Source organism: Mercenaria mercenaria, chromosome 17 (genome assembly GCF_021730395.1).
Source record: "Mercenaria mercenaria strain notata chromosome 17, MADL_Memer_1, whole genome shotgun sequence".
Lineage (NCBI taxonomy): Eukaryota > Metazoa > Mollusca > Bivalvia > Venerida > Veneridae > Mercenaria > Mercenaria mercenaria.
This window is the reverse complement of record NC_069377.1, coordinates 31,411,254-31,433,974: the sequence shown is the minus strand read 5'-3', so window position 1 is coordinate 31,433,974 and position 22,721 is coordinate 31,411,254. Positions and strand designations below refer to the sequence as shown.

Sequence of the window (22,721 nt, the reverse complement as noted above, 5' to 3'; positions counted from 1 at the left end):
TAGGTCACTAGGTCAAATCAAAGAAAAACCTTGTGTATGCGATAGAGGCGGTATTTTTCAATTGATCTTCATAAATTTTGGTCAGAATGATTACCTTGATGAAATCTAGGCCGAGTTCGAAAATGGGTCATCTCGGGTCAAAAACTAGGTCACTAGATCAAATCAAGGAAAAACCTTGTGTATGCGATAGAGGCTGTATTTTTCATTTGATCTTCATGAAATTTAGCCAGAATGATAACCTTGATGAAATCTAGGCCGAGTTCGAAAATGGGTCATCTGGGGTCAAAAACTAGGTCACTAGGTCAAATCGAAGAAAAACATTGTGTATGCAATAGAGATGTAGTTTTCAATTGATCTTCATGAAATTTGGTCAGAGTGATTGCCTTGATGAAATCTAGGTCGGGTTTGAATATGGGTTATCTGAGGTCAAAAACTAGGTCAATAGGTCAAATTAAAGAAAAATCTTGTGTATGCGATAGAGACTGTTTTTTTTTCCAATTGATTTTTATGAAATTTGGTCAGGATGATTGCCTTAATGAAATCTAGGTCGAATTTGAATATGGGCCATCTGAGGTCAAAAACTAGGTCACTTGGTCAAATCAAAGAAAAAACTTGTGTATGTGATAGAGGCTGTATTTTTCAATTGATCTTCATGATTTGGTCAGAATGATTGCCTTGATAAAATCTAGGTCGAGTTTGAACATGGGTCATCTAGGTCAAAAACTAGGTCATATCTAAGAAAATGCTTGTTTTATCGCAAGAGACCAATTTTTTGGTCCAATCTTAATGAAAATTGGTCAGAATATTTGTTTCCATGAAATCACTAGGTCAAACATGTTTTACACTGTTATGGTGTGTTTCTTAGGTGAGCGACCTAGGGCCATCTTTCACTGCGAAAAAAGAGTTAATATACGGGAGTGTACGGGATTCCGTATATTACCAATATACGGGAAGAAATACGGGAAAACTAAAATACGGGTGTATACGGGACTTGTATATTTAAAAGTCCGTATACTAATAAAATACGGGTTCCCGTATACTATGAAATACGGAATTCTTGATATACGATAACCCGTATATTATTGAAATACGGAAATTTTTTAAAAGGGTTATTCTGATCGTATACAACACTTTATATTTCCCGTATATGTCTGGTGTACGGAATAAAAACCCTTATTACGGAATACGGGCCAAATTTTTCCCGTAATGTTTCGTATACAGCCTCGTATATTTCCCGTATATTCTGGAAATAGGGGATATGAATAAGTTGTTATATTTGCGAAAATACGGGACTTATATTTCCCGTACATTGTTCGTATACAACTCCGTATATTGCCCGTATATGCCGGAAATACGGATTTAAATGATTTGTATATTTGAAAATACGGGACTAATATTTCCCGTATATTCTTGGTATACAATACAGTATATTTCCCGTATATTCTGGAAATACGGGATATGAATAAGTTGTATATTTCGAAAATACGGGACTTACATTTCCCGTACATTGTTCGTATACAACTCTGTATATTGCCCGTAATCGGGAAAATACGGGTTTTTAAAGATTTGTATATTTCGAAAATACGGGACCTAATATTTCCCGTATATTCTTGGGTATACAACACCGTATATTTCCCGTATTTTTCGGGAAAATACGGGATATGAATAATTTGTACATTTCGAAAATGGGGGACTATATTTCCCGTATATGCTTTGAAATACAACTCCGTATATTTGCCGTATGTGGGGGAAATACGGGATTCAAAATGTGTATATAATCATACTTAGTAATGTTTAGCAAACATATAAATGATATACTGTAATCGATCATTAAAAGTTAGAGCAATAATTAAAATAAAATTTCTGTTCTCCAATTTTGCTATGGTATATGACACTTTTGGGTTTAAAACCTTGCAGCAAAGATGCATGGGTTAATGATACATTGCTTTTTAAATATACAATATGATAGAGCTTTTGAAAATCTATAAACTTGAAATGAAATATGCATGTTATTGCCTTTATCGAAGCACAAGTTGACCTTGAATCTTGAAGCGAGCAATCCGAAACATGCCTCTGCACGTTGTCCGATGTTGTTGACTTTTAAAGCTAATTTTCTTTAAATCCTTCAAGCAGTTCAAGAGTAGTTAAAATTTACAGAGCGGACGCGAAACAATATCATATAACTTTTGACCTCTATTATGACCTTAATATGAAGCGTGCCATTAAAACTTTTGTCTCGATATGGTGAACATTTGTGGCAAGATTTCTTCGAAACCCTTTGAAGGGTTCAAGAGTTACTGAGGGGTTACAGAAAAGCTAACATACAGACGGACACCAGCGTCATATCTTTAAAAACGCACCCTTCTGGCGTATAAAATCAACGACATGATTAATTCATCCTTTCTTCCATGTTCGAACTTTCTACAATGTACAATATATATTCCTTCATGTTTCATAATTTCTGCATTCAGTGTATACAGACAAAGAATCCAGTCCCGATTTTCACTAAATTTTTCATTCATAATCTATATTAGACTGAAAACGTTTGTCGGGGGGTTTACAGAAGGTAAACTGCTTTAAATATAAAGCTTTTTTTTAAACGGTCGTACAAATTCCTCCGGGGTTTGCTGTCAAGATGTTAAGGGGTTTTTATATTGGGCCTAGGCAATCCGGGCTCGATTCCCAACTCATAAATATCTTTTTGCTTTGTTTAACATTCTTTTAATAAAAAAGTGTGCAAAGAATAGCTTGTTCTAATGTTCATAATATGACCAATTTTCATTTTTAAAGAAAGATCATATTAGCAAATCTGGTGTCAAGGCCCTTTAATATTGATAGGGGAAGATGAATTTCTTGTAGTAAACTCATTCAAATGGAAAATCAAGTCATGGGATAATTTTTTTGTTCTTGTGCGTCCAAAAATTGAAAATTAAACTTTCCCGCGAACCTCGCAATAAAAACTCAAAGACCTCAAATAATCATCCTTTCTTCTTGTATCTGCATGTTTTCTTCTCCTTCTTCTTTTTCAATACGGGCCAATTGGGATTGATTAAGCTATCAGTTTTTTTCCTACCGATACTAAAGAAAAATCATATGAATGATAAGCCATGCAATCAATATATTATGAAAATTATATTCTCCGGCCATTTCAAAGGACAAACGTTTTGCATGTTTTTGAACGTGTACATGTATGTCAAATGATGAATGAATGAAATGAATGAATGGAGGAAATAGATGTATAGCACAAACCTCTCACCAACTGAAAAAAACATTCGCGGCTAAAACAGGTATAAATCAAAGACATGATAAATCCATCATTCCTCTGGCCTTTTCCGAATTACTTTTACATTCAATCTAAATATCCGTTTGAGAAAAAAATTCATTCATCCTTATTTATTTGTAGTGATAAACACATTCGTGATCATTGCCTTTATAAAAAATCAAATCCCTGCATTAATTACTCTTTCTGCTGCACATTTCCAACGCTCGTGTATACAATGCAAAAAATTACTAGTATAGAAAAAAAAAATCAACTAATCCATTCCTGTTTTATACAGTAACAATATAAACCTCCGTAGAATTAACACCAAACGGAGTGTGTTGATCTTTACTTATAATTGATTCAAAATTAAAAAATAACAACAAGATATAATAAATCAACTACCTTAAAGGAGTTTGTTTTAAGAGAATAGACATTTGAGGGAATTCCTCGTTTTTTAAGCGGTTCGCGAAAATATTCTAGTGCCATGACTTCCTACTCGCTTTTTTTTTTTATTCTTACTCGAATTTCTCAAGATCCGGGGTCTGCTACCGCCGGGTAGGTCCTTTTGTGTTTTTGGTTGGGATTTAATGTAACATCATGCAATAATTGACCCCTATAATGACTTGCCATTTTTTGGGGTAAAGGAATACAATAGGTCCCTCTGTGCAATATTTTATCACGAGCGGGCACCTAGGTAGTCCCACCGATCATCCGTAAGCCAGCTCGATGGCTTCCTCACTTGGAGAACACCCCAATGAGCTCGGACCCATATCGGTGAGGGCAAGTTGTTTGAAGTCAGCGATCTAAACCACACGCCACGAGACCCCATTCGTAGGTCGGACCTTTAAAACCAACGTGTAGATAATATGACATTTAAATTATTAAAAAAGCACATAATAACCGTAGTCATTCAGTTTAGTTCAATTCAGTGAGCTATAAAATGTATTTTATACTTCTCTGTTTAATTTTAGCTTTTACTTATGAACTATTAAGTGAAATATGTGTTCGTATTTTAAAAATAATTCCGCGGATGCTTCTATGTAACTACGGTTGCATAGGGGGGACAATGAAACATTTTATTTATCACGTGCGCACGTGTTAGCTACCACGTGCGAACGTGTTAGCTAACACAAGCGAACGTGATAGCTAACAAGTGCGAACATGTCCCCTCTATGCTACCGTCGTATACACTGTTCCAATTATTTCTCGTGTTTGTAGTTCCGTTGGTAGTGACCGGGCACTCATGAATATTTCGTATATTTCCGTAAATTGTTTTTCATGTTCGATCACAAAAACAATATAAATATTACATATATAACTCTTAATTGATATACTGTTGCATGTGCAGGTAACTGAGTGGAAAACGGTGTTGGCTGCTAATTCAAGGGTCGGGTTCGAATCCTACCTCTGACCAAAACCTTTTCCCCCAAATTTTATATGCAAACTTACCAATACCACTTATTTGATCAAACGTATTTGATATTTATGGTCTATTTACTAAAAGTTATCATATTTACTCGTTGTAACAAAGTAGAATAATTTTCTTAAAGTATCTTAGATAAAAGGCATTTTTACCCGTCATAAGCGTACTAGAATATAAATACTACAAGAGAAAACAATAAAAAAAATTTAAAAATATGAAACATAAATTAATGTAAAAATAAAAAAGGTATCGTTAACATTACATTACATTTTTAAATGATACCCGTGGTAACGTGCCTGGAAATCAAACCCACCGTGACATTTGTTAGCTGTAAAATATGGTTATTTTCAAAATACAAATATTAGGTATATTAACCGAAAACGCCCGAAAATATTTGCAAAGATTAACGAGTGGCTAGTCAATACTTACGGACATATTAAAAAAATAAACACAATCGTCTAACATAGACTTCATCAAAATGCTATATAACTTTGCATTCATTCATCCATCTCTTCGTAAATAAATTGTACCTAAAGGTTCTGCGGCACAGTTTTACTGCAACATTACTAACTGTATGCATTTTAAATTTAAAATTTATGAGATAATCGGCATGGCCTAATTTAACCCTCTGTTGCTTAATGGAATCGGCCAATCAGCGCGCATTCATCTAGCCCGAGGCGATAACATCTGTTTGAAGTGACCGCACGCACTAATCTGTATATGCAAAAATGTCTTGACATTACGTTATTCTGGCAGAGAAAGAGGAAGGTTTGGGTAAGTACTTATTTGTTAATTTTTGATTAACTGAATTAGACAGGTTTTTTCTCAAATAAATTCTTTTGTAACAAGGCAGATCATGAAATACTTAAATTCATGATGTTTTTATTTCATATCATATTTGTTGACTTCCTATGATACTTAATAAATAGTCGAAAGGTTGTATGAAAATGGAGTTAGCCTTGTAGTTCTCCTGTTCTCTGTTTTTTTTAATTAATCGGAACATAGTTGCGGCGATTTAAAGGGAAAATATTTAATGTACAATGTAGATTAAATAAAAACACTTCAGACGAAATACTCTTTTAATTGCAGCGTCAGTAAAAAAAATGTCTTTTTAACAAAATTTATTAAAATTATATAATTATAATATGAAAAAGGAAATTCAAAAAGCCGTTAAGTAGTTTTCTTTCATTCGTGAAATCTCATTCATTCAGTCTTTCCCAAGCACATTAATTCAACAATTTTTTCATTCATTCTTTCATTCATTATAACAAAAATTCCAGTCACCAAAAGCTAATGTTGCAAGTGTTTGAAATAAAAGAAAATATCGTGCAACGAGAAAAAATGTTGTAAAGAAAAAAATGTATTTCGCAGAAGCTAAGTAGCCACGGTTAACTTCTTTACGGATGAATTAGGCGGCACGTACATTGTTCTTCGATCAAAACTGAATCTCATGAAAGCATTCATGAAGTTAGTATTTACGATCTTTATCTTTAGAAAATGGGTAATCTAACTGACAAAAAAATGCTTTTCTAAACTAAAATGTAAGCGGTTGTGATGCGTATTATTGTTTCATAGTATCATATCAAAAAAAAAAGGTTGGTTATAATAAATTTCAGAATTTGGAAAGTTTTATTCTCTTTCAGTATGGAAAAAATACACACCTACTCTAGATCTTTGTTTTCCCCAGGGTTTATGTATTTTGAAAACAACTGTAAGAACATTTAAAATCTCGCGGGAAGGTCGATCTGTGCATGTAAAAGTGTTTTTACTTTAAAACCAACCTGTTCACGTGCAAATAGACCTGCGCACTGCATATCAATCATCTTGAAAATAAAAAGTCATTGTTAGAAAAGAAATCGAGTATGTCTGTAATTTCGATCTTAAAACATATATGAAATATTTTGAAAACGTTAGATATTATACATCTAACACATAAGTTTACTTTCTGTAAATATATGAACATGATATTAAACATATGAGCCGCGCCTGAGAAAAACCCAAAATAGCGGCTTTGCGACCTGCATGGATCCGGATGCGCAGGCTGGTCAGGATCCATGTTGTTCGCTTAACAGCTTCTCTAATTGCAATAAGGTCTGAAGGCGAACAACAAAGATCCTGGATGCACGGGCTGGTCTGGATTGTAATGTTGGTTTTGCCATGGCCCGGCTCATATTATTAATATAATTGTACACAATATAAGTAATTGCTAGCTAGTCTTTATTTAAATATAACCACCTAACGATTTTAACGGACTATTACGAAATTTTCATAAATTACATATATATTTCCAAAGATTGGTATATTTTCAGTTTTCTGTATAACCATTTTGCAGCCGTGACCACAAACGTCCTTTTTTTAGCAGAGCGCAAATTTACTACTTTAAAGGTTTTTTAATAGCGTTTTTATATACAACAAAAATACAGCAAAAATCTTTATTTTCTAGTTTGTGTTAAGATTTTCTCTCCAATGATATAAAATTTGTCAAAATGAAATAATGTAAAAATCATAAAAACGAAATTCCCGAGAAAAAAAGACGATACAAAACAGAATAAGGGATACATAAAACAACGTAAAAACCAAAAAAAATACCTATTTCTAAGTGTATTAACATATTTTATGACCCAAGCGGAAAACTTCTTTATTGCCGCAGCAGTCCGGGTTCGATTCCTGACGCTGTCATCTTTTATTTTCTCTTGATATGGTATTTTTAAATAGTTGAGAAACAAAAATTCCTATTCTGTGTTGTTCGTAATATGACCAGACTTCAAATTGAAAGATAGCTTTTATGATCTGATAGTATCGAATACTAGTATTCGGTAACACTTACACGAAATAATGTAAATTATATTGATACTCTGATATCTTTTAATATTTCATTTAGGGTTTAAACTATAAGATTTGGATACATGTATCTAACAATTATACTTGTTTTCTATTGCATACTTGAATACAGGACTGCTGAATAAAGCATTTTAACATGAAGAGATAAACGTTTTTGGTGAATCATTTACTTGTCTAAATAATCTTAGTTTAGAATATTATACTTGAGCGCGAGACTGGAAATTTTTGAAGCTCTTTAGAATCGCGTAATGGCGGACAGGTTATAGAACACAATATAGCATAATAACGACAGCCAGGGTTTTTTGACTCAATTTTTTGCTACAATAAATGGCTACGAATGTTTATGTTTAAGCTAGCTTTCTTAAATAGTGGATGTATTTTTTACATTTTAGTAGAAATAGAATAGGAAAGTGTTATTTAGATCACATCGCTGCACTTATATGCTTTTGAAATAAACAATTGTTGCAGGTAAAATCTCTTTTGAAAATATCTTCCCTACTTTGTCGTGACTTATGTCAGTTTGAAGACAATTCTTCAAAAGAGGTGCTACGTGTGTCGGCAGTATGAACACCATGCATTTTATATAAAAAAATAATGTTAGGATAGATTTTAACGTAATATAACTATTAAACGCAAATGAAACACTTTAAATATCTAGTTTCTTTGCGCGAAGGCACTTAAAACGATGTCATCCCTGCCCCAACTCATTTCATTTGTCATATTTTCACATCATTTATAGCGTTTAAAGATATCAAAGTCCATTTATATAACCTTTAATGCTTGCAAATTCTATTTCAGTTGACACAAGAGATTTTTCAATAACCCAACTGGCGACGATTTTTTTCATGATAGAGAATACGCTTATTTTGAGAATTTGGTCAATATATGCTGACAGAAAAGCCCGGATGAGCCATCGTAAATCAGTGACATTCGTACCTCAACAGATAAAAGCTTACATTTATTGAGATCATGAAACTGAATATTTCCAGGGGGGGCATCATTTGTAACCTGCTTACATATTTAATTCCAACACAGAATGCATCATGCATCTTTTCAAAGCGTAAAACTTGAATACATCTTCAGACCCTTAGAAAGGATTACTGCTCTTTTAGCAGACGGGGAAATCGAAAAGCCTGTGGTGGGAATCAACATTCACTAATGAAAAAAGTATAACAGTAATAAAGAAGTGTTACTAAAACTGATTTTTGCGTTAACGGTGCGGCACATATTTAAATGTGCGAACTGTTAGTTTTTCAAATTTCAAAACGAACATCTAAAATGCATAATGTTATTGATTGCTATAAGATTTTTTCACTGGTTGTAGGTGCAATGGGAATTTCCGGCTGCGAAGTTTAAAGTTAGCCGAGAGCCCGGATATTCCCATCTGCACCTATAACCAGTGACAGAATCCTTTTCTTGCATACCGACATCAAGAAATAAATTTAAAAAAAAATCAATCGAATGGCTTCTTTATAGAACTATTTCTTATAGCAGCGTAATTAAACAAAGCGCGGGAAAGCAACGTCCGTAAACAGGAAAGATGCCATGACGGTCATAGACAATAACAATGTTTAATTAATTTTCCGATATTTTTTTATTTAGTTGCAGCGTAACGTTATGAATTTTTGATAAAATAACGTCCTTTTAATCGAGAAATATATTTTCAGGAACCAAGAGGAACTGTCAGGGTTTGGATTTTTTTCGTTAAGAAAATATTACTACATTAAACATCTCCATATAGTAGTTCGTAATACGTCTTTATAGCACGAGAGTCATTTTTACACCCCGGTGTAAGATGGATTTTTCCAGCACCGGTAAAAAACCGGAAATTCCCGTCTGGGTATCAAGAATTACATTTTCTGCTTATTTCATTTGACAAAAAATAAAAAATAACGCATAATCGTACGAGAAAAACAACTGTTTTTTAAAAGTAAATTTTTGTTTTATATAATGTTAATTCAATCTGAATTGTCTCCATTGATGATAATGTTTTTTCATACCCTGTCTTTGTCTTGATTTTCCTAACCACCGGGAAATTTTGCTAAAGGTTTTGTTTAACCTTCATTCTTTGTCATCTTTCCCGTGTGTGCCCCATATACCAGATCATTTCTAATAAAATAAAAATACGGGAATCGGGATAGTGCATACACGGGAAAAATCTGGCCAACGTATATGTTATTTAATAACAATACTGTTCCGTGTATTTCCCGTATACGAAAAGCAAATTCAGTCTGTATGTGACACAAATACGGATCTGTATCCTACTATATCTTGCATATACGGGGAAAAACCCCCGGCCCGTATATCAACAAAATACAGTTCCGTATATCCCCGTAATTTAGATGCAAATAATTTCCGTATATGCCACTGTAAAGGGGTCCGTATATTACGTAACCCTGCATATACGGGACATCCCCTAGCCCGTAATCCCAAAAAAAACAGTTCCGTATATGCCCCGTATATGCCCCTATATGTCAAAAGTACGGGGTCCGTATACTTAGTATATCATGCGTATACGGAAAAAAAAACCGATGCCCGTATTAAAAATACAGGTCCGTATATGTCCCGTATATTAATGCAGTTGCAGTCCGTATATGTCAAAAATACGGGGTCCGTATACACGTATATCTGGAATATACAGGGCCCTATACGTGTTCCGTTTTATTCTAAAATACGGCAAGTAAAACGGGGTAAATTTCAAGACCCTTCGAATACATTGAAATAAAATCTATTTAAAGCAAACACTAACAAACACCATTTCTAATTGATTTTTTTGAAAACTCGTATATTTAATATATACGGGAAATATACTTTTATGTATATTCGGCGTATACGGGATCCCGTATATGCATGACAAATATACGGACTTCCCGTATACTAGATGTTCCGAATACGGGATTGTATACTAGGTCCGTATATTTGTAATATACACCCCGTATACTCCCGTATTTTTGAAATATACGGGACCGTACACTCCCGTATATTCACCCTTTTTTCGCAGTGAATTTGCCCTCTTGTTTTCAATTTATTGCCCTTGATTTAGTTTAAATTCCACGTCTGGAGCCATATCTAGGAAGTGGTTGGAAATATTTAAATAAATTTTCATATACATGTTCACCACTATAAGGTTATATGGCCCATCAAGTTTCAGGCAGATTGCCCAAGTAACACCAGAGTTATCACCCTTTAATTGTTTAAAAATCCACAGATTTGTCTATAACAAACCAACCAATTGGTAGAATTTCATTTAACTTCTTTCATTCTTTTCCATGAACATTTATTATAAACATGTGAAGTTGTGTACCCACACCTGGGCACCCCTTTGCCTTGGTCACACCCTCTCCAACCCCCAAAACAAAATAAAAAAACTTTCATTCCTTATTTTAAATTTATTTCAGACCTTCCATGAATATTTATCAACATGCAAAGTTGTACCGTTCCACCACTTCGCTACTCCAGCCAGTCATACCCACCACCCTGATCATGCATTTCCCCCCCCCCCCCCCCCCCCCCCCCCCCCCCCAATTTTTTTTTTTTTTATTTCATTTTTTATTTTCCATCAATATTTATAATCAACATGTGAAGTTTTGTACCCTTACCCAGTCTCCCCCACCCCCCCCCCCCCCCCCCCCCCCCCAAAAAAAAAAATATATATATATATATAAAAAATTTCCATTCCTTTTTTTTAAAAAATGTTCAAACCTTCAGCATCCACAACCATCCCGCCACCAGCCATGTTCAAGATATCTTACTTGATTGTGCTCTCTTAAGGACATCTGTTCTTTTAAGTTCAGATGTTCATGTTAAATAGCAACACTTGGTGCCAAACACAAACACAATATTTCATTCTAGTTACACTTCAAACTCACATTTCAAATAACTCCATTTAATTCTAAAAGCTTACCTTATTACAATAAGCATATTCCATTCAAAATAATTTCATTAGTCAGGATCAACATAACATACATTTATTAGTCCCTTTCTGGTTGAAAACCAGTTTCCGGGACTATAGGAATGCGCTTTTCTGTCTGTCATTCCGTCCGTCTGTCCGTCTGCAATTTCATGTCTGATCCATAACTCTGTCATTCATGAAGGGATTATAATATTACTTGGAACAAATATTCCCCATGTTGAGACGACGTGTCATGCGCAAAACCCGGACCCCTAGCTCAAAGGTCAAGGTCACAATTGGAGGTCAAAGGTCAACAGGGCTTTTTTCCTGTCCGGTCCATAACTCTGCCATCCATGAAGGGATTTTAATATTACTTGGCACAAATGTTTCCCATGATGAGAGGACGTGTCATGTCATGCGCAAAACCCGGAACCCCTAGCTCAAAGGTCAAGGTCACAATTAGAGGTCAAAGGTCAACAGGGCTTTTATACTGTCTGGTCCACAACAGCTCTGCCATCCATGAAGTAATTTTAATATTACTTGGCACAAATGTACCTCATAATCAGACGATGTGTCATGCACAACTTTCAGACCACTACCTCAAAAGTCAAGGTCACACTTGGCAGTCAAATGTTAACATGGCATGAACAAGGTCTGTTTCGTGTCCGGTCCATATCTCTGGCATTCATCAAGGGATTTTAATATCACTGGGCACAAATGTTCCCCATGATGAGACGATGTGTCATGCGCAAATCCCAAACCCCTTGCTCAAAGGTCAAGGTCACAATTTGGGGTCAGAGGTCAACAGGACCTTTTTCCTGTCCGGTCCATAACTCTGCCATTCTTGAAGGGATTTTAATATTACTTGGCACAAATGTTCCCCATGATGAGATGATGTGTCATGCGCAAAACCTGGACACCTAGCTCGAAGGTCAAGGTCACAGTTGGAGGTCAAAGGTCAATAGGTTTTTTTTCCTGTCAGGTCCAGGACTCTGTCATGCATCAAGGTATAACAGTATTACTTGTCATAAATGTACTCCATGATGAGACAACGTGTCATATGCAACACCCAGAACCCTAGCTTAAAGGTTAGGGTCACACTTCGAGATCAAAGGTCAAATTCAAGAATGATTTTGTCCGAAGATTTATTCTTTATGCATGGAGGCATTTTGATGTAACTTGGCACAAATGTTCACTACCATGAAGCAGCATTGTTTTTAGAATTACCTCCCTTTGTTGTTACTATATATTAGTAACATTTTTATTACTGGCTGTAGGGAAAGTTCCATTATGCAAATTTTAATCCAGGTGTTTTGTTATAACATATTGTATGTATAGCACAATATTGTTTATACATCATTGACAGATATCAGTCATTATGTTATACTGCAGTAGAGAAAGTTAGGTGCCTTCCAGTAGGGGACTTTGTATTGCATGGCAATACTTCATTCACTTGTTATGTACTGGCTAGCATCCTACAATTGGACACTTTTGGAATATTTTTCACAATAATTCAGGAAATAGATATATCTAGTGGTTGAAATTTCACTTAAACAAAGCTAGGTTCTCCTCCCAACTAAAGAACTATTTTGTTTACTTCTAAAGTTAGGTCAAGTACTTTTTTGACGCCCAAACGAAGGGTCACCAAATCACATTGTTTTTAGGTCAAACAGTACCATGTTTACGGACAGCGAGTTGTTACTTTATTGATTTTCAATTTGTGTTCAACATTGAATTAAACTTTATTTTCAACCAAGGGAAAGTAGTCATACAGTGTCTGAGTCATAGAATTGTACGAATTACCTCTCTTGAATCGATAATTTGATTGTATCTCTCCCTACTAAATCTTTCCGAAGTGGATATTTTGGTATGAAAATGTGTTTTAAGGTGTATTAAAATCATGCACTAAATTATAAAAGCTGTATTTCCCCAGTTTAAGTGTTTACTAAACATCTTGTCTGCTTACCTCAAATTTGTATGGGGCCCTTAGAATTAAATGCGGGATCCTACAGAAATAAAGAGCATGTGCAAAGCGCCACTTTCGACTTTCCCAAACATGTAAACATGCTTCATGAGTGCAGACGAAATGAAATGTAGCATTTCTTGTAAAATACTTAAATTTAACCGTTGTAATTTCGCTGCGTTGTTGAAAATCAAGCGTCCATTTGATGGTAAACAGATAAGCAAAGTTTAAGACTGAAATAAAGCGTTTACGGGACTGTCTGATTTGGTGATTGTCCGGATTTGGTGGTCGCCAGCCAGTACACTTAAAACATTCATTTTCTGTTAAAATTGATTTTGGCTAATGAAATTATTTGCTTCTTAGTAACATCCTTAACATTTTGCTGCATATATTTTTTTTGCCATTCGTCACCACAGACCCTTTCAGCGGAGCATACCATTTCATCGAATTTGCTTGTTAAACCTCCTTTGTAGCCAAGTGGTAGAGCACCCACTTTAAATGTGGGAGGAGCTCCCTAGCTGTGTCATTCCAAAGACATAAGAAATGATACTGGTAGCATCCTCGCTTGGTGCTCTACATTTAGGTGCTCTACATTTAGGTGCTCTACATTGAGGATAGAGCTAGCTCAGCTAGGACTAGTCAGTCCAGTGTAAATATAATGTGGGTGGGGTTGTCACGTGTCTGTGGTATGGTACTCTAGTGAGGCAGCGATAAAATTAAACATTGTGCTCACTGCTACAAGAAGACACCATCCTTAATATATAACTGAGAAATTATTGAAAAGACATTAAACATGAACATTATGCATACAATTTGATTTTATCACAAAAACATGTATAGAGAGTGAAAATATATTGAGAGTTGGAAGTGATTCTGATGTTGAAATGTCACAGATATGACAGACCAAGAAAAGCATTAATCAGTGAACATGTATTTTAGTGCATGAATGATTTTTTTGATTGTCAGAATCATTTGTAAAATGCAGTGCAATTATATAAGGGAGCCGACGAGTGTATATCAAAATCCCCTCCACTGAAAAATGACTGGGTGTTACAAAATCCCCTTCACACATTTGCAGGGGGTATCATAATCCCCTCTGTGATAAACATTATAGATATATAGATATCAGTGCTCAAAATTATATTATGTTTGCTAAAGGCATTGTATTTACATGCTTTATGCAATAGACTTTTAAGTTGTATATAGTTGTATTTGAACTTGATGAAATAAGTAAAAATCACAGAGGGGATTGTGATACCCCCTGCAAAAGTATGAAGGGGATTTTGTAACACCCTGTCATTTTTCAGTGTAGGGATTTTGATCAAGGGGATTTTGATTTTCTCCCAGTGTTAAACTAGTTTAAACTTGAAAGAAGTGATCTAGGTAATATCCTGCATTATAACTAATATTTTGTCAAGTTTTAGTGATTGTACTGTTTTGAGCAAATAGCTATATACGGATAAATCAGAGCAAAGTCGGGGAATACAATTTGAGGAAATGTAAAGGCTAGTGCTGTACTATAGACGTTTAAGGTAGTAAATTTGTTACCACAGCAAGATATATTATTTAAGGTGCTGCTTCCACCCCAGCCACAAAGAAGAGGAAGGCTGAAAGTGATGCATCTGGCAAAGCTTAGAAAAAATCCAAAAATAAGGAGATCACAGACTTTCTCAAGAAATGAAAAGAGGGTGTTACAGATAAGTGACTTAGAGTTGAAAAATGCTTATGACATTTTTACTGCACAGGAAGTGCTGGTCAACTAGAATTCAGGATGCTGACATTTTGTTCTGTGTAAAACAACAGTGTTACGCAATTTCATCACAGAATGATGCTATACTATTATTGGATATCTTGTTTAAAGACGTGACACAGGTGCTCACTGTTATAGGCTAATGAGTTCCTGGTTCTAATCCCCTCAGAGATCTTCACCAATAAGTGTTCACTGTCAAAACGTTTATGAGAACGATTGCAAAAGCTGCTAATTTTTCTGGTATGTTACTGGTAAAAAGTGACTACATTGTTGTGACAATTTGTGTGTAGTGAAATTGTCAAGGGCAGATCCAATTCACCCCCCTAAAATCGCCAGAGCACAGGTAATTTGTCTTTTGTTCTGGGTGAAAAAAAGGCAAAATATGCATTTTTCTCACTCACTACACTCGCATAGGTATTTATCTTTTGTTCAGGGTGAAAAATAGTGCAAAATATGCATATTTTTCTCGCTCGCTATGCTCGCATAGGTATTTATCTTTTGTTCTGGGTGAAAAAAGTGCAAAATATGCATTTTTTCTCGCTCACTACGCTTGCATAGGTATTTGTCATTTTTTCTGGTTGAAAAATATAAAATATGTATTTATTCTTGCTCGCTACGATCGCATACTTATTAGGTAATTTATCTTTTATTCTAGGTAAAAAAGATATAAAATGTGCATTTTGCCTTGCTCGCTACGCTCGCGCAATAAAAATACAACAAAGTTTGCATGAGCTCTATAACGCTCTTTACCATTTGTACAATCTGCTAATAGCCCTTGGTAACCCCTCCCGATAAAAAATCCTCAGAAATCCAGTCGGGCTAAGAAATCCATTCTGAGATACTTATGCAAGAATAAGTCTGATATGTCATAAAACTTGGAATTTAATTAGCATGTTGTTTGGGTTGACTTTGTCACAAAACCTGTCCTTTTAAAATACCAAGTAAAGTTCCTAAGAATGCACCTGACGGATCCATTATTTTCAAAATCTTACGGAGGGGGGGGGGGGGGGGGCATGCCTCCTGGACCCACTTAATTGCGCCCCCCTTAACACAAAATCCTGGATCCGCCCTTGATTGTAGTGACAATGTTTGTAGAGAAATGAATAGGTAGTGACATTATATGTTTAGTTTACATACAGTTATATTGTAATACAGTCTCTTTTGTGGAGATGTTCTATGTTTTGAGAGAAAAAAGGGATTTAACAAATGCTTTATTAAAGTAATTGATATGCAGAAATTTCTTTAAAATATCTGAAAATAATGTATTCCTAGTTTTGCATATTTCTTAAGTTTCAAGTGCAAAAAAAAAACAGTTTTATGGCCTAAATTATGTCAGAAAATGTTCCATTTTGTATTGCTGTATAAGCATCATGGCAGACATCTATTTATGAATGATGTGTCATTCATTGATAAATGTAGGAAAAATTCAAAATATGGTGAAATATACAAATGAACGTCTAAATAAAGTACTATTTATCTCAGGGTATTTGAAGTTTGCATTTATGTGCTGTAAGCCATCTTTGTTTAAGGCTTACATGCATCTACCTCTGAGTCAGTGTATCTACCTCAGTGAAATATACATGCTTCAATCATTGAAAAATTGTTTTGTTTTCATCCACATACTTGTATGCATTTGGGCACCAATAGCAGGAGTTTGTTTGTTTATTTGTTTGTTTTGGGTCCGTTTTTCAACAGTATTTCAGTCATATAACGGCGGACAGTTAGCCTAACCAGTGTTCCTGGATTCTGTACCAGTACAAACCTGTTCTCTGCAAGGAACTGCCAACTTCCCCTCATGAATCAGAGGTGGAGGACGAATGACTTCAGACACTATGTCTTTTATAAAATTGTCATGGAGAACATGCGCCACGCCCGGGGATCGAACTCAAGACCCGGGATCCATAGACAACGCTGTACCTACTGAGCTAAGACGTTTGTTTGTATTGTAACTTATTTACATCGGTAGCCCATTTGTGCAATTCCACCAGAATATTTAAGTGGGAGAATAGTGCAAAATACAGAAGATGCTTCAAGAGGCTTCCCTGGTTCTTGAGCATACCAGGGGTAAAGCACCTACCGGTATATATTGGACCCTTATCTGAATGTTCGTTGCTTTAACTGGAGGAGAGGGGGTCAAACCCGCAACCCCTGGTTTTGTAATCAGACGAAGGACCACTGTGCCAGCTCCCCATGACAGGAAATGCTCAACTTGAATAATCTTAAGTGACTCTTGAAAGGAATGTTTACACCAAATAGGAAGTGACTACTCAGTGTTATGAAGTAGTGCAAAATATAGTTCCATCCTATTTAATATAGTAAAACGAGTCATATCATGACGTGAAAATCCTATTTTTTGTTAAGTTTAATTGCTGATTGCTGATTAGTTGAGAAAAGATCAAGACCACTAGCTGTTATTGTGTATTTCTATTTCAAATGGTTCTGCTTTTCTTTCTGGTTTTTGTAAGATCGTTCTAAGGCCCTCTCTTAAATTTGTTCATACCAGATACTCCTTTTAGTAAAAAAATAATTGTCTCCCCCATACAGAAAGGTGAACTGATGTGCAATATCCAGCCATATCACAAAGACTTATTTTACAAGTTATTTTTTTAGGGGGGGGGGGGGGGGGCGGGGCAAATAGAAAGGGAATTGACAAAAATCTTATGAGAAATTTATGCAAGAAAAATTGAACAAGAGCTTTTTGTAAAACAAATGATGGCCCCGCACAAGAGACATTTTTTAGCTCACATGAACTTTGTTCAGGGCGAGTTATTAGTATAGGTGGATGGTGCGTCGTCCTATGTCAACAATTTTACTTAAACATCCTCTGAAACTACTTGTCAGAATATTACACCAAACTTGGCCAGTAGCCTCCTGGCATGGGCCTCTATCAATTTTTTTTAGCTCATCTGAGCACGAAGTGCTCAAAGGTGAGCTTTAATGATCACCCTGTGTCCGTCGTCACCAGGTCAAATCAAAGGAAAAGCTTGTTAACACTCTAGAGGTCACAATTTTGGCCCAATCTTAATGAAACTTGGTCAGAATGTTACCCTTAATAAAATCTTGGACCATTTTGATATTGGGTCATCCACGATCAAAAACTAGGTTAACAGGTCAAATCGAAGGAAAAGCTTGTTAAATCTCTAGAGGTCACATTTTTGGCCCAATCTTAATGAAACTTGGTCAGAATGTTACTTTCAATAAAATCCTGGACGCATTTGATATTAGGTCATTTGGGGTCAAAAACTAGGTCACAAGGTCAAATCAAAGGAAAAGCTTGTTAACACTGTAGATGCCAGATTTATGACTGTATCTTGATGAAACTTGGTCAGATTGTTAATCTTGATGATCTCAAGGTCCAGTTTGAATCTGGGTCATGTAGGATCAAAAACTAAGTCACCTGGTCAAATCAAAGGAAAAGCAAGTTTACACTGTAGAGGCCACATTTATGACCATATCTTTATGAAACTTGGTCAGAATGTTAATCTTGATGATCTATAAGTCAGATCCAAATCTGGGTCAGGTGGGGTCAAAAACTAGGTCACTATGTTAAATCAAAAGAAAAGCTTGTTAACACTCTAGAGGCCACACTTACGACTGTATCTTCACAAAACTTAGTCAGAATGTCAATCTTGGTGATCTTTAGGTCAAGTTTGAATCTGGGTCATGTCTGGTCAAAAACTAGGTCACTGGGTCAAATCGAAGGAAAAGCTATTTAACACTTTAGAAGCCACATTTATGAATATATCTTAATGAAACTTGGTCAGAATGTTAATCTTGATGATCTTTAGGTCAATAGGTCTGGTGAGTGATACAGGACCTTCATGGCCCCCTTGTCTTTTTCAAACGATTCAACTGGGGCCGCCACAGCTAAAAATGGAAAAGACTGTAAACGATCTTTTCAAACCATTTGATGGATTTTTAGCTCACCTGTCACAAAGTGACAAGGTGAGCTTTTGTGAAAACCTTGTGACCTCTCTAGAGGCCATATATTTCACAAGATCTTCATTAAAATTGGTCAGAATGTTCAACTTGATGATATCTAGGTCAAGTTCGAAACTGGGTCACGTGCCATCAAAAACTAGGTCAGTAGGTCTAAAAATAGAAAAACCTTGTGACCTCTCTAGAGGCCATATATTTCACAAGATCTTCATGAAAATTATTCAGATTGTTCACCTTGATGATATCTAGGTCAAGTTCGAAACTGGGTCACGTGCCATCAAAAACTAGGTCAGTAGGTCTAAAAATAGAAAAACCTTGTGACCTCTCTAGAGGCCATATATTTAATAAGATCTTCATGAAAATTGGTCAGAACGTTCACCTTGATGATATCTAGGTCAAGTTCGAAACTTGGTCACGTGCCTTCAAAAACTAGGTCAGTAGGTCAAATAATAGAAAAACCTTGTGACCTCTCTAGAGGCCATATTTTTCATGGGATCTGTATGAAAGTTGGTCTGAATGTTCATCTTGATAATATCTAGGTCAAGTTCGAAACTGGGTCACATGCGGTCAAAAACTAGGTCAGTAGGTCTAAAAATAGAAAAACCTTGTGACCTCTCTAGAGGCCATATATTTCATGGGATCTTCATGAAAATTGGTCAGAACGTTCACCTTGATGATATCTAGGTCAGGTTTGAAAGTGGGTCACGTGCCGTCAAAATCTAGGTCAGTAGGTCAAATAATAGAAAAACCTTGTGACCTCTCTAGAGGCCATATTTTTCATGGGATCTGTATGAAAGTTGGTCTGAATGTTCATCTTGATGATATCTAGGTCAAGTTCGAAAGTGGGTCACGTGCCCTCAAAAAGTAGGTCAGTAGGTCAAATAATAGAAAAACCTTGTGACCTCTCTAAAGGCCATATTTTTCATGGGATCTGTATGAAAATTGGTCTGAATGTTCATCTTCATGATATCTAGGTCAAGTTCGAAACAGGGTCACGTGCGGTCAAAAACTAGGTCAGTAGGTCTAAAAATAGAAAAACCTTGTGACCTCTCTAGAGGCCATACTTGTGTATGGATCTCCATAAAAATTGGTCGGAATGTTCACCTCGATGATATCTAGGTCATGTTTGAAACTGGGTCACGTGCCGTAAAAAACCAGGTCAATAGGTCAAATAATAGAAAAACCTTGTGGCCTCTCTAGAGACCATATTTTTCAATGGATCTTCATGAAAATTGGTCAGAATTTTTATCTTGATAATATCTAGGTCAAGTTCAAAACTGGGTCACATGAGCTCAAAAACTAGTTCACTATGTCAAATAATAGAAAAAACGACGTCATTCTCAAAACTGGGTCATGTGGGAAGGTGAGCGATTCAGGACCATCATGGTCCTCTTGTCATTTAACAGTTTCTAGGTTTGTATCATCATTGCAAGGTCCTTTCCCAACTTTTATCAAATAGTGGGAGTACGGGCGCTAGAACTGAAAATAGAAAACAACTTTTATATGATGTCTCGTCCTGAATCATTTGGGTTAGAGAACATTAATAGTTTTCCCATAGACTTCCATTATAACATTATGGGGTGTACGACCTTCCAGAAATCGAAACATGTATATCCAATTACATATTTTAGCTCATCTGATTTTTGGAAAAAAAACGATGAGTTATTGCCATCACTTGATCGGCGTTGGCGTTACCTGATTAAGTTTTTTGCTTTGAAACTTGCAACACTTGTTCACCATCATAAGCTGACCCTGTACAGCAAGAAACATAACTCCATCCTGCTTTTTGCAAGATTTATGGCCCCTTTTGTACTTAGAAAATATCAGATTTATTGGTTAAGTTTTATGTTTAGGTCACCTGTTCTCCTAAACTATCAAAGCTATTGCTTTGAAACTTGCAACACTTGTTCACCATTATAAGCTGACCCTGTACATCAAGAAACATAACTCCATCCTGCTTTTTGCAAGATTTATTGCCCCTTTTGGACTTAGGAAATCAGTTTTCTTGGTTAAGTTTTATGTTTAGGTTAACTTTTTCTCTTAAACTATCAAAGCTATTGCTTTGAAACTTGCAACACTTGTTCACCATCATAAGCAGACCATGTACATCAAGAAACATAACTCCATCCTGCTTTTTTCAAGAATTATTGCCCCTTTTGGACTTTGAAAATCAGGTTTTTTTGGTTGAGTAATATGTTTAAGTCAGCTTTTCTCATAAACTATCAAAGCTATTGCTTTAAAACTTGCAACATTTGTTCACCATCATAAGCTGACCATGTTCAGCAAGAGACATAACTCCATCCTGCTTTTTGCAAGACTTGTGGCCCCTTTTGGACTTAGAAAATATCAGATTTATTGGTTAAGTTTTATGTTTAGGTCAGCTTTTCTCCTAAACTATTCAAGCTATTGCTTTGAAACTTGCAACAGTTGTTCACCATCATAAGCTGACTATGTACATCAAGAAACATAACTCCATCCTGCTTTTTGCAAGAATTATAGCCCTTTTTGGACTTAGAAAATCATGGGTAGGACAATTTTTCTATTATACAAAAAAAAAACAGATGAGCGTCAGCACCCGCAAGGCGGTGCTCTTGTTTCAAGAACTATCTTAGTTCCACCAAAATATTGGAGGAAAAACATATGAATAGTGATACTTTATTCAAGTAATTTCTGCGTGAATGAGATTACCACCTGTTTACATCACTGGCATGATGGGAGAAATCATTTGATAAAACCTTTTTTCAATACACATAAATTATAGCAAATTTTGTCAAAATGTGTATAAATGAAATACTGTAAATGCAGTAAAAATATTCCATTTTGAAACAAATAATCACTTCTTGGGTTTGTTTACATGACTGACCAATCAGAACGGACAAACATTACCTTATTCCCAGTAATGTCCCTGTATTTTTTAACTCGACTATTCGGGTGTCGGCGTCGGCGTCGCACACCTTGGTTAAAGTTTTGCGATACATATGGCTATCCTTTAAAGGCATATAGCTTTGAAACTTATTTTTTCTTTTTCTAGGGCAATTACCAACCTCACTGGGTCAAGTCCCATAACTCTGACATGTATTTGAGCAAATTATGCCCCATTTTGGACTTAGAAAATCCTGGTTAAAGTTTTACATGCAAGTTACTATCTCCAAAACTAATGCAGATATTGAATTGAAACTTCACATGTGTCTTCGGGGTTATAAAGCTAGTTGATATCTTTTTTTTCAGGGGGGCGGGGGGGGGGGTGGTTAGGGGAGGTTAACATCATACCGACACAATTATAGGTCATATGGCGACTTTCCAGCTTTGATGGTGGAGGAAGACCCTAGGTGCCCCTCTGTGCATTATTTTATCACGAGAGGGCACCTGGGAAGAACCATAGACCTTCCGTAAGCCAGCTGGATGGCTTTCTCACATGAAGAATTCAACTCCCCGAGTATGGCTCCAACACACATTGATAAGGGGCAAGTGATTTGAAGTCAGCGACCTTAACTTCCCGGCCACGGAGGCCCCTTATAGCATCAAGTCCCATAAGTCCCATAACTCTGACCTGAATTTTGGCCAAATTATGCCCCCTTTTGGACTTAGAAAATCCTGGTTAAAGTTTTGAATGCAAGTACATACAGCTATTACTAAAAGGCATATAGATTT

At 35.8% G+C, this 22,721-nt stretch overlaps 1 protein-coding gene across 3 annotated transcripts in view; it reads left to right on the top strand.

Moving 5' to 3' along the window:
* Positions 1–16,613, top strand: part of LOC123536816 (cryptochrome-1-like) — a 47,412-nt gene extending 30,799 nt beyond the window's left edge. For 2 of the 3 annotated variants that reach the window (XM_045320266.2, XM_045320265.2), the window contains exon 11: positions 14,953–16,613. In XM_045320266.2, coding sequence (XP_045176201.2) covers positions 14,953–15,017 — 65 coding nt within the window. In that variant the 3' untranslated portion in view covers positions 15,018–16,613. The remainder of the gene's footprint in view (positions 1–14,952) is intronic. The other variant, XR_008367992.1, reaches the window with a different exon arrangement.
* Positions 16,614–22,721: the final 6,108 nt, after the last annotated feature.